Here is an 18,544-nt window from a genome sequence, read left to right as displayed (position 1 = left end):
TCTAGCACAGAGGTTTGGGGACACCCAGAGGATAGGGTTGCATCCCTGACCATCTTGGCTAACAGCCATTGATGCACCTATCCTCCTTGAGCTTGTCTATTCTTTTTTTAACACAGTTATTATTTTTTTGGCCTTCACAACATCCCCTTTCTATGAGTTCCACAGGTTAACTGTGTTGTAGGAGGAAGTACTTCCTTATGTTTGTATTAAATCTGCTGCCTATTAATTTCATTGGGTGACCCGTGGTTCTTATGTTATGTGAAAGGATAAATAATACTTCCTCATTCACTTTCTCTCCACCATTCATGATTTTATAGACCTCAATCATATCCCTCCTTAGTCGTCTTTTCTAAGCTAAACTATCCCAGTCTTTTTAATATCTCCTCATATGGAAGCTGTTCTGTACCTCTAGTAACTTTTGTTGCCCCTCTTGTTACTTTTTCCAATTCTAATATATCCTTTTTTTGAGATGGGATAACCAGAACTGCACGCAGTATTCAAGGTGTGGGCGTAGCATGGATTTATATAGTGGCATTATGATATTTTCTGTCTTATTATCTGTCCCTTTCCTAATGTGTCCTAACACTGTTAGCTTTAACTGCCACTACACCATGAACAGATGTTTTCAGAGAACTATTCACAATGACGCCAAGTTCTTTCTTGAGTGATAACAGCTAATTGAGACCCCATCATTTTGTATGTATAGTTGGGTTATGTTTTCCAATGTGCATTACTTTGTACTTATCAACACTGAATTTCGTCTGCCATTTTGTTGCCCAGTCCCCCAGTTTTGTGAGATGCCTTTGTAACTCTTCACAGTCAGCTTTTCGACTTCACTATCTTGAGTAATTTTGTATCTGCAAACTTTGCCACTTTGCTGTTTACCCCCTTTTCTAGATCATTTCTGAATATGTTGAACAGCACTTGTCCCAGTACAGATCTTTGGGGGTCTATTTGCCTCCCTTCACTCTGAAAAATGTTCAGTTAATAGTGGACATAACTTCTGCTGAATATATCAGCAAAGGGGGAGACACTCCAGCAAGTGGAAATGCTGGAACCCCAGTCAGTACAGTACAGCTGGGGCTCATGTGTGCTCCCTTTTGGCCCTTGATCAAGAAGTGGAACAGAGAAAACCAATATCTGGGGTAATTGTAGCCTTGCAATACTGCAGGCAAAGACTAATGGGAGAAGAGAAAGAGACCACAGAGTTTGAAGAGAGATGGATAGTGTTTTCTTTCCTCCTCTCAGTCTTTGTAAACATAAAAGTAATAGCTTTTTGCATTATTAAAATTTAAATTGAGTATTCATGCAACATTAAGATTATTGGAGTTGGAAGGGGTATGTCAAGAAACATAAAAGCATAAAGTTCTCCTAGAACACTTTTTTTTACCCACACTGCACAGGGCTATAAAGAGAGACTTACCTTATTTGTTAAATCCATAACCATAATACTGCATTAACTTTTTTCCCCTGCACTAATTATGTATGTTTGTAGTTTGTCTGAACCACATGCACGGCCTGTCAGAAACAGGCATAGCCTTATCTTCAGCGGCGCTAGGGGGTGCTATCATCACTCTAATTTGCTGGGTTAAAAAGGATCACACTGAAGTCTGAAAACATTGCATTTCAAAGCGCTGTGCAGACGAATTAATTACTAGGCCCATCTCAACTTACACCACTGTTTTTTGTACCATCTTTGATGTTAGTTCAAAGTACTTATTAAAAATAAATTTGTGTTCACCACCTACTATTCATAGTCACCACTAACTTATTTTTCTTCTGTGGGTTTATTTTTGGATGAATTAGGCTCTCTGGTGGAACAAACTGCTTCCTGAACTTTGTAAACGAACCAGATATGTTGGGGATGACTACTCCATTCTCATCTCATCGCTGAAAGGTAAAGAACTTGATTTACAACTAAAGGCCATACACAAAAGCCTTTGAACTGCATCTAAAGTATTTGAAAGCCGTTTCCTCCAGAAACTGCTGCGGCATGGTATTTTACCATCGTTCAGTTTGGGGAGGAAGATCTTTCTAACATATAATGTAACTCAGCAGAGACTAGCAGAGCAGTACTGTGAAGTGTGCAGTAAGCTTTTGCACACATCCAAAATTTTTGCACACATCCTTATTTTTTTAACTAGGGCTGTCAATTAATCGCAGTTAGCTCACGTAATTAACTAAAATTAATTACGATTAAAAAAATTAATCTTGATTAATCGCAGTTTTAATCACACTGTTAAACAATTTATTAAATATTTTTGACGTTTTTCTACATTTTCATATATATTGTATTCTGTATTGTAATTGAAATCAGTGTATATTTTTATTACAAATATTTGCACTGTAAAAATGATAAATAAAAGAAATAGTATTTTTCAGTTCACCTCATACATGTACTGTAATGCAGTCTCTTTGCCATGAAAGTGCAACTTACAAATGTAGGGGTTTTTTTGTTACATAGCTGTACTCAAAAACAAAACAATGTAAAACTTCAGAGCCTACAAGTCCACTCAGTCCTACTTCTTGTTCAGCCAATGGCTAAAACAAACATGTCTGTTTACATTTACAGGAGATAATCTGCTGCCTTCTTGTTTACAATGTCAGAAAGTGAGAACAGGCGTTTGCATGGCACTCTTGTAGCTGGCATTGCAAGGTATTTGTGTGCCAGATGCGCTAAACATTCATATGCCCCTTCATGCTTCAGCCACCATTCCAGAGGACATGTTTCCATGCTGATGACACTCATTAAAAAAATGTGTTAAATTTTTGACTGAACTCCTTGAAATGTATGTCCCCTGCTTTGTTTTACCCACATTCTGCCATATATTTCATGTTATAGCAGTCTCAGATGATGACCCAGTCAGTACATGTTGTTCATTTTAAGAACACTTTCACTGTAGATTTGACAAAACGCAAAGAAGGTACCAATGTAGCTATCTTTAGAAATCTCACAGCACTCAACCCAAGGTTTAAGAATCTGAAGTGCCTTCCAAAATCTGAGAGGGATGGGGTATGGAGCATGCTTTCAGAAGTCCTAAAGAGCAACACTCCAATGCGGAAATTACAGAACCCAAACCACTAAAAAAGAAAAGCAACCCTCTGTTGGTGGCATCTGACTCAGATAATGAAAATGAACATATATCGGTCTGCATTGCTTTGGATTGTAATCAAGCAGAACCCATCATCAGCATGAACACATGTCCCCTGGAATGGTGGTTGAAGCGTGAAGGGACATATGAATCTTTAGTGCATCTGGCATGTAAATATCTTGCAATGCTGGCTACAACAGTGCCATGCAAATGCCTGTTCTCACTTTCAGGTGACATTGTAAGCAAGAAGCGCGCAGCATTATCTCCTGCAAATGTAAACAAACTTGTTTGCCTGAGCAATTGGCTGAACAAGAAGTAGGACTGAGTGGACTTATAGGCTCTAAAGTTTTACTTTTTTTTTTATGCAGTTATTTTTTGTACATAATTCTACATTTGTAAGTTCAACTTTCATGATAAAGAGATTGCATTACAGTACTTATATTAGGTGAATTGAAAAATACTATTTTTTTACAGTGCAAATATTTGTAATCAAAAGTAAATATAAAGTGAGCACTGTACACTTTGTATTCTGTTTTGTAATTGAAAACAGTATATTGGAAAATGTAGAAAACATCCAAAAATATTTAAATAAATGGTATTCTATTGTTGTTTAACAGCGTGATTAATCACGATTAATTTTTTTAATCGTTTGACAGCCCTACTAATTATGCATGACAGGAATTAAAGATTATTACAGATATAAATACAGGTAAAGATATCACAGAATTATCCATTGAAAGTAATGTGTAATTACTCATTTCCATAGCCAAGCCAGGTGAAAGGAATGCTTGGGGAAATAACTGCCTGGCTTGTATTGAGAACTGTACTGGTGTGCAGAGACTCTAATGACAGTAAGGATGTCATAGCTGGACTCTTGGCTGAGGGAAGCCATGGTGTTGCTTGTGGTCACTGGGATTACACAAGAGGAAGCAGTCAAGTGTGTGTTCTGGGGGATTTGGATCCTTAGCCAAAGGAAGTGACTGTCTAAATGTTTGATTTTCCTCTTTTCCTGAGACTGGAACTTTTTTTCCCTTTTCCTCTGGAAACTTGGCTGAAGGGCAGTGACCAACCATGGCAACTGCCATGGTCCCCTTACTCATTGTTATGGAGGAAATAAATAATAGACTAGTGGTTTGACTCTTTTATAGCCAGTTCAGAATGATGAATAAAATTAGTCATTTTTTTCTATGACAAGACCTTTTACAACATCTGCACAATGTGTGACTAGAGGAGTGTCACTACTGGGTTGCCATAGAGTGCATGGCAGCAATCACTGTTTAGAAGCATAAAAGTGGTAAACTTCTGTTGTCAGATGCTCATTGTGTGACCATTACCCTCTCATTGTAATGGATATTAATTGGCCCAGGAGAGCCTACAATCAGATAGCTTTGTCTCATGGGCTGCTCCCAAAGTACCAACTGCTGTGTTACACCATCAGCATAGCTCTATTTTAATGCTTCCTTTCCATTTTATACAGCACTGAAGAGTGCTAGATGAGACCCACCTAGGATTTGGTGTTGTACGTTGAGATGATTAGTTCAGATAGACGTTATAATGGTGTGTGTCTCAATACTTCATCCATAAACAACCCTGAATTGCTACCCTCGCTTCTCAAACTGTTCCCCAGTTGCCAAATGTATCTGCTGCTATTTGGGTCTTTCTCTTAAATCTACTGTAATCACAGTATTTAAATATTTTGCTGATTTAGTTACGTTAAAGATCAGCTCTATAGTGTGTTGCACTTATACTATGTTTAAAATCATCTATATTTCTTTCCCTGTGCAGAAACTTTATCAGTGGTTGCCATGGAACTGGAACTAAGGGATTTCCTTAATGTTCTACCAGAGGATGGGACTGCAGCATTCTTCCTGCCACATCTACTTCAGTGCAGCAAAAGGAAATTCGTGACTTAAACACAATGAAAAATGTGGACTTGAAAGCACTGGAATAAATAGGCAAAACTAAATGGTGGAATTGTACGTGAAGTATTGTGGGAGTCCATCTACTTGCAAACTACCTGGGTATATTGTAAAAACTGGCCTTATATTGTATAATAAGAAGACAATCACCACTTGAGGTAGAGTATCAGTTTTGTAAATGAAAGAAAAGCGTTCCCAGTGATAAAATGTCACTGATACTGGCAAATCGAAAGAATCCCTGTTTATCCTATGGAACTGAATATTGTGTTATTCAGCCAAATAGTTGACGAAGTTCAGACATTTCCTGAGTGAGAATGTATATTCTTAATGGAGAAAAATATAGCCAGAAGGAATATTGTACTACTTAAAGTTGCACAAAATTCTATCCCACTGTAGTGTTCATGTAAAAGGTGAAGTAGGGAATGGAAGCTGTCACTCCTGGATCCCATGTCTTCAGCTAGTTAGGCCCCAATCCACAAAATACGTAAGCTCATGGGTGTCTTTAAGCATGTGCGTAGTCTTATTGACTTGTTCTTCCAACTGGAATTTCTGGAGACTTGTCATGGACTTATAGATATGCACATGCTTGAGTAGTTCAATTGAATTCAGGTTGGAAGAACAAGTTAAGGGGACTGCTTGCATGCTTAGAGTTCTGCACATGGACAAGACTTTGCTGGATCAAGTCTTATTCATCAAATGTGTAGAAAGTGGTTCCCAAGAGAAATAACTATCTTTCGGTAAGTAGGTCACAGATGTTTTCTGCTGTTCATTTCCCTTTCTCCCATCACTATATTCAGTCTCTAATGGACAACAAGCATCTTCGCCTCTGGTTCACTTCTTTCCAGCTACATTATTTTCTAGATGGCCCACCAAACTAGCTGTCTTATGTCTTTGTTTTTACCATGTATTTTGAAAAGGGGTCTCTCAATTACAGAGTCATTTTTTCCCCTCTGTTCTGAGTCGAAATGCCTTCTTGGTCTTTCAACTGCAATACAATTGGAAAAAAACTACTGTCATAATGATTGTATGAACAGTGATAATTAAGGTTGAGTATTTCATTTTCATTGTATTAAACTATTTTCCAATATTCAATGGTAAGAGAAGAGTTCTTTTATACAATGTTACTAACAACTCTATTCTAAACAGCTGTGAGCTAATTGCAGTCAGACTATCACAATAAGGATCAACCATCTGAGAATCTAATTAGCTGACTAATTGGTTTCCATATTGCTGTAGAGAGAACCTGGAGCGCTGGGCCTGGTGCAAGATTTGAGGCCTAACCCAGAAGCTGTGAACCAGTCAGGCCACATATTAAAGCAGATGCTTACAAGTCCACTGTCCAGTACATGAACTTGGCAAAGTTTTTGCTAGTGTACTAGACGGAATGCCCAGGGACAGCCCTGGGTGTGAAAGATATATCTGTCAGGAGTGTGGATTTTTCACAACCCTAAGATGTAGCTATGGCGACCTAATCCCTGGTGTAGACAATGGTAGGCCAATGGAAGAATTCTTCTGTTAATCCACCTCCCCAAAATGTGGTGGCTAGGTCAACTACAGCAACGGGCGAACCTCTCCTGTTAGTGGAGTGAGTGAGTGTTTATATTGAAGCACTACAGTGGTACAGCTGCAGCTGTGCCACTGTAGTGTTTTAAGTGCTGGTGTACCCTTACACTCCCAAACCGCCATTAGGAAGTATCCTCCAGATTCTAAATACTTAATTTAGGGCTTATCTACATGAAACACTTCACTGCAGACACTCACTGCAGCAATGGGAGGGGCTCTCCAGTTGGCGTAGGTAATCCACCTCCCCACGAGGCAGTATCTAAGTCGACAGAAGAATTCTTCCATCAACCTAGCAGTCTTCACAGAGGGTTAGGTCAATTTAACTACATCAGTCGGGTGTGTGGATTTTTTCCAGTCACATAGCTGGGTCGACCTAACTTTTGAATGGGACCCAATCCAGTAGGTGCCCTCCGAGTATGCCTGACAGATCGGGTCCTGCCCGTGATTTCAGTAGCTGAATGCCTTTCTTCCCTGGATGTGTGGATAGCTCTGGGGCTTAGGTAGGAGATAGGCACATGGATGCCTAGAGGGAGGCAGCATTGCTCATGCCCAGAGGCAGGAAGTTAGGCACCCCGGGACCTTTTACCTTGAAAAACTTAGGTGCTGAGTGAGTTTAGGCACCTTCAGTGTTGGATGGGCATTTTGTGGGTCACAGTGGAGCCAAAACTGGGAGTTAAGTAGTTCTGTGGATCCCACCTCACCTGCTTCATCAGTTCATTTCCAATAATGCCTGAGACACCCATGACTCTTGAACTCTGGTGAAAGCAGCTGGGACAGAACTCTGTGAAACAGATTTTATGTTTTAATTTGTAGTCACACACTGTGGTGGGTGTTCATCCCACACCAGGCCCTGAAGGGGTTAAGGTGGCTAGTGTGGCCAATTAATTGTCTAACCTGCACCTGGAGGAGGAGCCAGGTGAAGCCCACCTGGACAGGAACAGCCAGGGCTTGTATAAAGCCAGGTAGCCAAAAGAAAACGGGACTGCAAGGAGGAGGGCTGCAGTCTCTGAGGCTAGGGAGAGAGGGGAGTTTGGCTCCAAGGGAAGGGCATACCTGGAGAAGGAGTCTGAGAAAGGCATTTCAGGAAGCAGTGGTCAATTATACAGGAGGGTTTTTTATTTATGCAAAGAGTAATTTATAGGGTATGTATTCACAGAGCTGTTCCAAACTATGATCCATGTGTTACCAGGGTTGTTCTTGTGGGCCAAATGATGCCTTTTGTGAACCAAGTTGAGAAAGGAAGTGGTCCAGATGTCCTTTCTTAAGAAGTGCTTCATCAAGTAAAGACTTTGGAGAATCCTTGTGATGAGCCAATTCCTTCATTCTGCTCTGGCTGTTTTGATTTTATGTGTGAACTGCTCAAACATCCTTGGGAACAAAGACTGTTGCTCTGCAAAGGGGAAAAGTATTTCTGTAAAACCTCATATCAATGCAACAAGCTATTTTGTGTGTGTAAGAGAAGTAACACAAAATGATTTTTGTCAGTGCACCCATTTTCGGGAGAAGTTAGGATCCAAATCCAAAACCCCACCTTAAAATGCTGGGAGTTCAGACTGGGTTGTATGTTGTGACTTGAGTCAATCTCTGTATCATTATGAGGGATCCATTTTACTACATAGGTGTGTAGGGTAAAATCTGTTTTACATATCTCACAGTATATTGTGTAAATCAACTTTTACTTTCTGTACAAGTCTGGTATAAGCTATACTTGTACTCTGTTTTCTAAACAAGATTTATTTACAAAAGTTAGATGCATTTTCTGGTATTCATGCTAAATCATGTACACTTTTAAATATAGATCAAGGGTTAAAGATGCTTTATTACCCAGTTTCTGGTATTTTTAATTGTGGTGTTTACTATAAACTTAACATCTTTTACCCCTTTCTAGCACAGGAAAGTTTTTAGGAGTGTTTTTTTAAAAATGGTGCTCATTTGAATTCAAAATAAGATTTAATCATTCCTCAAATATCTGCTCATGGTGTTTGTTTTAAATAGGAAAACTTGTTTTTAATGAGGGCCCATTCTGCAAACTGCTTTCTTTTGTGAGCAATCGCATGTGAGACAGATTTTTGTCTGAAGGATCAGATCTCAACTCTCTCATCTGGGGAGGGGAGGGTGGATAGGAAAAAACTTCACTACTATCTTCCTTTTATTATGTTGATGGCCAGCCTTCTCCTTAACTAAAATACCCTTCCAAGCATAAGAGATTTTTCCTGTTTCTTTGATCTGTTCTTCTGCCCATTGTCATATCCTGTACCTACAGACCCCTCCCAGACATTCATTTTCTCTAGTTTTGGGGGTGGGGTGGAAAGGGGAATCAGGCTTTTTGTAAAACAATTATTTTAAAAGTTCTATTTTCTTTACCTTCCAGGCCCAAGCTAACCTTTTCTATATGATTAACACTCCCTTGTGAAAACATACTACTTTTAAAAAATTATTTTTATAGGGGCTTTTCAATTTTACATAACAGCTATGGGGAAAATATTTATATAAAATGCATGAGAGGGCCTGTAATACTACAGAAATGGCATTACTTAGCTGTGGCAGCATTCTGTCTCCTAAGTGAGAGTGAACACTGAAGGGATAATGTTTTTATTATACTTTCACTGGTGTGAGTCTGGTGTAATTTGACTGCCTGTAGGCCTAATTCTCTAAACACTTCTCCATGTGAGCAGTTCCATTGACTTCAATGGAATTATGCATGCATTTAGGTAAAGGGCCTTGGTAACTGCAAGAATGGGGCCTTAGCCCAGATTCACAAGTATAAATGAAATGACGATCTAAAGTGTATTTTTACACTCTAGATCATAATGGGTGCCTTGTTTGCTTGTATTACTGTAGTAACATCTTATCTCCCTTTGATATCCGTAAGAGTTAGCAGGAAGCTTTTGCTAAACCTTAATTGTAAAAACTTCATTTAAGAGTCTGGATTTTTGTTAGAGATCATTAGAAACCAGGGTAATTTTTCAAAAGGGCCTAAATCTCATTGAAAGTCAAGAGGGTTTAGGTGCCCAAGTCCCCTAAAACTAATCCAGCAGTGCTTAGAAAATACATTTAAAATGGCATATTTTATAAGACAATTCATGAATTCTATATGCTCCACCCAAATATTTGACTTTCCTGTTTACAATAACTTTTTTCTTTTCCTTTGGCTTAGAACTACAGTAATATCTCTCGCACTTGGGAATATATAAGCTACAGATTGATTAAAAGTTTCTGGTACAGGGCCAGAAATAGAAGTTTGTTGCCAATGGAATTGTATGTATTCAGCTGCTTGTGGGATCAAGTCTTTTATCCACTTTAGTTGCCCCTGCTTACACATGGAATGAGATTCTCACCCCTACTCTGGGCCTTTTAATGCCTGAGAAGACTGTCAGAAAGGCAAAAAGAGGATTTAAAATCCTGTGATGCATCAGGGAATTCCTCCCTGGATGCAGGAACTGAGAACGACAGCTGCAGGCTGTGTTCCAAGGCTGCCCGTGTAAGCCTTAATGTAGGGGTTGTGTTGGGGCAGGGCCTTGGCATGTAGCACCGTGGAGATTCTGGGTAGTGTTACCCACAGGGCAGCCAAAGGGGGCTGCTGTAACTTATTGGTGGTATGATAGTGCCTAGGAGTCCCTACTGAACTACGCACTGTACAAACACAAAATAAAATTGACAATCATTGTCCCAAAAAGCTTACTTAGATAACTGACCCCTTCTCCCCTAGGCTGTCTAAATTACACTGGGGGCTGCCCTGGCCCAGGTTTCTGGAGCACTCCAGAATCAGGAGTGCAGGGGTTGCTTAAAGTTACCTTAACATGCCCATCTCTCTGGCTGTGAATTCTGTGCTGTGCCTACAAGAGCACAGAATTTCACCCAGGGCTAAATTTGGTCCTTTGTAATACACTCAGGCCTTCTCATCTCTCTTCTTCCCCATGGGCCTGATAACCTGCTGCTCAGCACCTCTTGGGATATGGCCTATATTCAGTAATACATCCTTAAACATGTCCCTCTGATTGATCTAGGTTAGCCAGTCTTACCTTCTTTGGGGAGCACTGTGTAGGTAGTTTCCATGCCACCATGGATATGGTCAGTCACATGACAGTGCAGTAACCAGGTGCCAGGGTACTTTGGAAGCATTTCCACAGTTTGAAATGTGCCAGGGAAAAGGTCAAAGACATCAGCCCGGTAAACTCCAGTGCGCTTCAAGGGGAAAAACAACAATAGCAATTACACCTATGTAATGGATAAATACACAGTGCTGCATCGATAGAGGGCTGTACAATGGGCTACATTCTCCTCAAACTTACACAGGTGCTCACGCTCTTACAGAAGTCATTCAGTGTTCTTAACAGGACTTCTAATGGGATTAAGTTTTAGCCCAGTATGTTAGAGAGACAAGGTGGGTGAGGTGATATCTTTTCTTGGACCAACTTCTGTTGGTGAGAGACACAACTTTTGAGCTTACACAGAGCTCTTTCTCCAAGTATGTCAACTCCAAAGCAGCCTCACTTCACAGAGCCATTAATTCATACGTTCATAGATCTTCCTTTCAGAATTTTTAACTAAAAAAATTTAACTAGGACAACTGTGTGAGGGGGTGGGAGAAGCACAAGTTTCATATCATGAGTGTGGCAACTTGGAGATAAATTGTGGAGGTAGCATGAGACACGTACCTATACTAAATCCCATCATCAAACGTTATCTTGTCTTCTCTTATATAAAGGTATCTTAGTCTGAGCAAATATTTTTTATATATAAATACTGTAAATTCAAGTTACAGGACTGTAGCTTAAGATTGTAACATCTCATTCCCTCATAATCCTCATGAAAAGAGTGAGCACAGTAAGAAATGAACATTAAAAGGAATTTTACCTTATAATCAAAGCTATGGCCATGGAAATGTGCTGTATGCATGTCTACTTCATTCCCCATTCCCATCAGGTACCAGCTTACTTTATCTCCAACATGCATTGTAAGACCATGTAAGTTTCCAAACAGTTTTCCATTAATGGCTGGGGAGAGGGGGATACAAAACACATTTTGTTTTATTGTTATCTAGGTTTTAATGGCAGAGGAATTTGAGAGTTTAATGCTAGTGGTAGGCAATCAGAACTACTTTGAATGTCCCTTAAAAAAATAAAGGCACTGACTGAATGTACTGTCCCTATCAAATAAGAAAACCTATGAGGATAGGATCTGATGATATGATACATCCCACATTTGCTCAGTGGGAAAAGAGGCTAGAGAGTGCTCTACCCTAGCATGGGGATGATACTGTGAGGTCTTGTGAATCTTCAGCTCCTGTGGAACGCAGAATCGAAGCTCTCAGGAGATGCTCAGTACCTTTCAGGATTAGGCCTTATATTAGCACTTGGCCCAACATGTTGAAATTTAACAATTGATTTTAGGGATTAGAATTTCAACGTGGATAACTTTATGGGTAAAAATAGAATATGATAAAACCATAAAACTGTATTTCAGTATTTTTATTTAAATGGAACTTAAGCATATGTTTAAGTGCTGTCCTGCCGAATAAGGGTTCTTGCCTGTCTGAGTAAAGCTTGGGCCTGATAACTGGACATCCATTAAAACTTGGAAAGTCACATATTCACCCAGAACCAAAAGATCACAGATTTCAGAAACAAATTTGACAGCCACAGATTTCAAAGATACAGTGAAATGAAACTGGGAAACGTACCATGCATTTTATTGCTTTCAATAAATTCCTCATCTTCTTTGTTTACTTTGTCTGGATTGGCAGAATAAGTTTTGATATTTTCATCTAAGTACCAAGACTCGTTTTCATCAAAAACCATAAAAAGAAGAGCAAATTCAACTCTCTTTTTCAACAGAAATGTGGGCAAATACTGCTTGGGACAGACAACAAGCGTCCCTATTAATCCACTGTACGTATCCTGAAAACACAAAAACAAAATTCTCATGGTGTCTTATCTAAGTAGAATGGGCTTTAATAGCGGAGTGGAATACTCATTAGTAACAACATCACTACCGAGGATGAGAATGCATTTCTGCTGGCATTTGGTAATTGACAATTGAACGAGGAAATCTCACAGATAAAGAGGAGGGTTATTCATTTAATCCTGGGGCAGCACAAGGTGCAATACAGCATAAACAGCGACTGTTTCTTCTCTCCGTCTATTGTAGTTGGTGCTAGAGTTAATGTTACAAAACAGCTTCAATTTTAATCCTGTTTTAACTTGCTTGTCTCTCTTTCCAAAATTCATTAGAGATATTTTTGTACTTGGTCTCCATTCCAGGGTGACTTCAACTAAACACACATGCAATAACCCTCTGTTTTCAGATTTTTTTTTTTTTTTTTTGCACTGTTGTGCTCAATTTGCATGTGGCAGTTTTCCATGCAAATGACCAATTACATATTTGCTCCATTAATGTAATCAGCTCTTTCACTTTCAAGGATTTTTAGGATGGTTGCTTTAAATATTAGTTTAGGCTAACCAGTACATAATAGCAGGAATGCAGTGAAATTACAAACCAGTAACTCAGTATGGAATTATGCCCTTTAAAGTAATAAGTCTGTCTAAATAGCAGAGGTAGCAGGGGCTTTGCTTTCATCAGAGAAAACAGAAAATGGAAGAGTTCAAACTCCTTTCCTTTTCACTGTAAAGGAATTTTTGTTTAACTGTCATTAGAAACATACCTTAACTTTATCCACAACTGAGTAATAAGCCCAAGGAATACAGGAGGGATCACCTTTCCCAGAACCAGATCGGTCAGGGATTTTCCAGATGTAGGTTCTTGTTTCACCTGAATTAAGTACATATTAGTGTATTTTAAAGGTGTATTCACTTTGTTCACCCAGTCCACAACTTTATTTATTCAAAGAAGCTGATGGCAACTGATTCAAAGGATGTTGTCAAGGATTTTAGGTCTAAAAAATTGACCAAGTTGATGGGGGTTTTCCCCCGTCCTCACTTGACAATGAAATCATGCTTTGCAGGATATTTTAACAAACAACCCAGGGCATGATACAATTCATTGCCCTTCAGGAAAAGTTATCTAAGAAGTTGTCCTGAAACAGATGGTATTTTAATTTACAGTTTATTTTTGCCATGAACTTCCTCTTCTTGAGTGCAGCTGTGGCTGACTCATTTGTTGTTATTTCCCTTCTGCAGATACTTGAACTCTTGCTCAGATCCCTTTGTGTGATGGCACTATTCAGTTCTGCCACTTCTTAACAAAGGAACCCTGCATTCTATGAAGAAGACAGAGAACCCAGAATAACTTTTGAAATAACAGAGATTGCACAGGCCAAATCATGCTGTTCTTAAATTGCCAAATCTATTTTCTTCAATGGGAGACTTGCCTGTTTAAGGACTGTGAAATGTGACTGCAGGATCAGGCACTGTATTTCTAAGGCCAAGTCTACACTAAAAAGTTAAATTGACCCAGCTGCGATGCTCAGGTTGTGAAAAATCCAAACTCCTTAGTTAAGCTGTCCTAACCCCCGGTAGAGATAGCGCTAGTTTGATGGACAAAGTCTTCTGTTGACCTAGCTAGTGCTTCTTGGGAGGTGGATTAACTATGGCAACAGGAGAACCCCTTCCATCACTGTAGTGAGTGTCAGCACTGAAGTGCTATACCAGCACAGCTGCAGTTGTCCCACTGTTGCATTGTAAGTGTAGCATAGCTTAAGATACAGCGCAATAATTGTAAATGAGGAGCGTTAAATGCTAATTAACTAATAGTTCTATGAAAATATTATAACTGATTGTATTTTCATGAAAGCAATACCACCTTAGTAAAATTGCAGTGGCTGAGTGGAAGAAGGGGTTTTTTGGGTTTTTTCCCCCCACCCTAAGCCTTTATTAAATAGCTTGAAGTTTGCTGTGAGCACAGTGGAGTAAGTGATATGGTTTACCTGGCTGAGTTACAGCAACAGTGGAACTGTCCGTTTTCACTCCGTGGGCATGTATAGAATAAGGTCTCGTGGCCAAATTCTTAAAAACAATTGTAACTTTATCGCCAACGTTTGCGAGAAGCAATGGACCTGTTGTGTTGAAAAGAAAGACAAATCTTTCCCAGCTCTAAAGATGGTCACACTAGTAAAAAGGCCGCTTCTTGTGTTATGTGTGAACATGCAGCAGAAGTAGGCATGAGGTCTCTACTCTAATACCTAGCCCAGGAAAACTGAGTCCAAACCTGGTGAATTATTCATTATGGAAAGAGTAGATTCAGTAAGCACAAATCGTGTGTGTGTAATAATTGTAAATTGTTTATTAGACTCAGATTAAGGCCAGAAGGAACCATCCTGATTATCTAGTTTGACCTCTTGCACATCACAGGCCACAGAACCTGTCCCATCCACTCCTGCAATAGGCCCATAACCTCTGGCTGAGTCACTGAAGTCCTCAAACCTTGATTTTAAAGCCTTTGAGTTACAGATAATCCATCATTTACACTAGTTATAACCAGCAAGTGACCAGAACCCCATGCTTCAGGGGAAGACAAAAAAACCCAGGGTCTCTGCCAGTCTAACCTGGGGGGAAATTCCTTCCTGACCCAAAGTATGAAGATCATTTAGACCCTGAGCATGTGGGAAAGACCCACCATTCAAAGCCCCAAAAGAATTCTCTCTAGTAACTTGGAGCCCTCCCCATTTAGTGTCCCATCTCCAGCCACTGGAGATATTTGCTAATAGACACAAATGGTATATGCCATTGTAGGGAACACTTTACTATCTCCTCCATAAAACTTATCAAGCTCAGTCTTGAAACACGTAAGGCTTTTTGCACCCACTGACCCGCACCCACTGACCCACACCCAAGGCTGTTCCAGAACTTCATTTCTCTAATGGTTAGAAACCTGAGTCTCACTTCAAGCCTAAACTTGTTGATGGCCAGTTTATATCCATTTGTTCTTGCGCCAACATTGGCCCTTAATTTAAATAACTCCTCTCCCTCCCTGGTGTTTCTCAAACCCCTGGTCTACACTGTGAGGGGGGGTGGGGAATCAATCTAAGTTACTTAACTTCAGCTACGTGAATAACATAGCTGAAGTCGACGTACTTAGATCTGCTCGCCGCGGTGTCTTCACTATGGTGAGTCGACTGCTGCCGCTCCCCCGTTGACTCTGCCTGTGCCTCTCGGCAGGGGAGTACAGGAGTTGACGGGAAAGTGCTCGGGGATCGATTTATAGCATCTAATTGACCCCTCCTCCCCCGCTGGATCGGTCGCTGCCCGCCAATCAGGCGGGCAGTGTAGACATACCCGCAGATGTGTTTACAGAGAAGAATCACATCACCTCTTGGCTTGTTTAGCTTAACAAAACAAAAGCTAAGGCCTGGACTACACAGCGGGGGAGTTCGAAGTAAGATACGCAACTTCCGCTACGCTATTCGCGTAGGTGAAGTCAAAGTATCTTAGTTCAAGTTATCTGGCTGTCCTCACGGCGGTGAGTGGATCGCGGCGGCTCCCCCATTGACTCCACTTACTCCTCCTGCCAAGGTGGAGTACAGGCGTCGATTCGGAGATCGATTTATCGTGTCTAGACGAGACACGATAAATCGATCCCCGATAGATCTGCTGAGCCGGCGGGTAGTGAAGACGTACCCTTAGATCCTTAAGTCTCCTCCAGTAAGGCACGTTCTCCATTACTCTGATCATCCTAGTAGCACTTCTCTGCACCTGATCTAGTTTGAATTCATCTTTCTTAAACCTGGGAGAGTAGAATTGCACACAGTATCCCTGGTGAGGTGGTCACCAATGCCTTGTACAATGGTAACAACACTTACCTATCTCTACTGGAAATACCTCGCCTAAAACAGACTAGGATTGAATTAGCCTTTCATGGCCACATCACATTGGCAGCTCATTATCATCCTGTGACTGACCAGTATACCCATGTCCCTCTACTCCTCCTCTGTTACGTCTAAGTCCCCAATTTATAGCAAAAAGTCTTGTTGTTCATCCCTAAGTGCATGACCTTGCACTATTTAAATCTTATCCCACTCCTATTACTCCAGTTTTCAAGGTCATCCAAATCTTCTTGTATGATATTCCAGTCCTTCTCCATATTGGCAATACCTCCCAACTTTTGTCATCTGCAAATTTTATTAGCACACACTGTCTTTTTGTGCCAAGGTCATTAATAAAAATGTTTAAAAGATTTTAGCAGACCTACCCCTGTGGAACTCTACTAGTAACCTCCCTCCTGACAGTTCACCTTGCAGTATGACCCACTGTTAGTGTTACCAGGTGTCCGGTTTTCGACACCTGGTACTGACCAGGCCATTAAAAGTCCCGTTGGCAGGCTCCCTACCTGTCTGCGTGCGGCTCCCTGCAAGTGGCGACATGTCCCTTGGCTCCTAGGTGGAGGGGTGGCCACCTGGGCGGAGGTAGCGCACAGAGCCGCCTGGCCACGCCTCTGCTTAGGAGCCAAGGGACACTTCGCCACTTGCGGGGAGCTGCCTGATGTGAGCACTGCCTGGAGCCCGCACCCCTCACCTCCTCCTGTGTCCCAACCCCCTGCCTCAGCTCGGAACCCCCTCCCACACTCCAAACTCTTCTGCCCCAGCCCAGAACCCACTCCTGGACCCCAAATCCCTCATCCCTGGCCCCACCTCAGAGCCCACACCCCAGCCAGACCCTGCACCCCTAGCTCCTGCCCCAGCCTGGATCTACCTCCTGCATCCTGAACCCCTCATCTCTGGCTCCAGCCCAGAGCCTGTACCCCCTCCCACACCACAACTGCACCCAGAAGCACAGATTATAATGCAATGTGATAGTTGAAGGTGTATGACAGCAGCTTGAAAACAACTGATGATTTCAACTAATGGACACAGCTGATGTATTACTCTGACCAATATTTTCAAACCTGTGTCTGACGTGACTCACCTAAGTAGGTAGCCTAACTTTCAAAGGTGCTGAGCATCTGTAGCTCTCATTGAAATCCGTATGGATTTAGCTGTCCAATCTTAGACCAAATTTGAAAACAGTGCTGTATGTACCTTAAATATAATGCATGCGTTCACAAATTGGGATTTCCTCTTCTACTGCAAACACAGGTCCAATCTCACTTACATCTATGTAAATCAGGACTAATTACATTCAAGTCCGATGGAGGTATACTGGTGTGAGTAGAAGCAGGCCCAGTGTTGTTCTGCTTACTCTCTAGTTTGTCTTGTAGAGTAGCAATCACTGTATTCGGATTCATAAAGTCTGCATTTCTGTCAGGTCTAAATTTATTATGACCATACCTAAAATTTCCAGATGCTGCTGCTCCTCTGCCCTTTCCTTGGGAGTGCTGAACGTGCTGTCTGTGTATTCCCTATAAACAACTTTCTTGTACTTCGAACCAATGAACTTATCTTCTTTATTTAAAAATGGATTTCCAGGGCTAGAGGAAAGGAGACAAACTCAGGAATTCAATAAAAGCCTCTTTCTATGTTCTTACAGCATCCTTCACAACAGTATGTCAGGACCCTGTACAGTTAACCATAATAAAATTGCAAACACAGCTAAATACTACAGTAAATGTACCACTGAATTGGCTATTTCTACTGTACAAATATTTTTTGTTGTGATGTGCCTCTGGACCATAAAGAAAACAGCCATTGGGAAAAAGCTAGAATCTCAGCAGAGATCAGGAGGCCTACAACTACAAAGATTCAAATTCAGCAGGGTACTTACGCAGGTGAGCATTGACTTCAATGGACCTGAATGACTTGTGTATTTAAACAGTGGGTCCCTGCCCATGTACCCAGCTGAGCTGAGACCCTGGTCATTCTGTTTGGGGTTAGGCTGATACAGAAGCTGTTCTCGCCAGAAGCGGCTTTGGCACCTAAACCGCCTCAATCTTGGAGGGGGGCTCCCAGCTTTGGATCACAAGCAGACATGGGTGCTGCCACACCCCTGGTTAGAAGCGGTTTCTATCATATACAGGATTTATGGTTTGGTTAAATGGCTCTCAGCACCCTCACAATGCAAACTGTTCCAGCATCCCTGC

At 41.0% G+C, this 18,544-nt stretch overlaps 2 protein-coding genes across 3 annotated transcripts in view; one reads left to right on the top strand and one right to left on the bottom strand.

The window, feature by feature from the left end:
• Window positions 1–8,403, top strand: part of HPS3 (HPS3 biogenesis of lysosomal organelles complex 2 subunit 1) — a 35,546-nt gene extending 27,143 nt beyond the window's left edge. The window contains exons 16-17 of the mRNA XM_074963790.1: window positions 1,807–1,897; window positions 4,878–8,403. Of these exons, the coding sequence (XP_074819891.1) occupies window positions 1,807–1,897; window positions 4,878–5,005 (219 nt within the window). The 3' untranslated portion in view covers window positions 5,006–8,403. The remainder of the gene's footprint in view (window positions 1–1,806; window positions 1,898–4,877) is intronic.
• Window positions 7,696–18,544, bottom strand: part of CP (ceruloplasmin) — a 35,170-nt gene continuing 24,321 nt past the window's right edge. Inside the window, exons 13-19 of one of the 2 annotated variants that reach the window (XM_074963788.1) lie at window positions 17,796–17,935; window positions 14,460–14,588; window positions 13,239–13,345; window positions 12,258–12,474; window positions 11,432–11,571; window positions 10,597–10,759; window positions 7,696–7,964 (exon numbers count right to left, since the gene is read on the bottom strand). In XM_074963788.1, the coding sequence (XP_074819889.1) occupies window positions 7,894–7,964; window positions 10,597–10,759; window positions 11,432–11,571; window positions 12,258–12,474; window positions 13,239–13,345; window positions 14,460–14,588; window positions 17,796–17,935 (967 nt within the window). In that variant the 3' untranslated portion in view covers window positions 7,696–7,893. Of the gene's footprint in view, window positions 7,965–10,582; window positions 10,760–11,431; window positions 11,572–12,257; window positions 12,475–13,238; window positions 13,346–14,459; window positions 14,589–17,795; window positions 17,936–18,544 lie in introns of those variants that run through there. The other variant, XM_074963789.1, reaches the window with a different exon arrangement.

Source organism: Natator depressus, chromosome 9 (genome assembly GCF_965152275.1).
Source record: "Natator depressus isolate rNatDep1 chromosome 9, rNatDep2.hap1, whole genome shotgun sequence".
In the NCBI taxonomy this organism is placed as follows: Eukaryota; Metazoa; Chordata; order Testudines; family Cheloniidae; genus Natator; species Natator depressus.
This window is presented reverse-complemented; position numbering and strand designations above follow the sequence as displayed.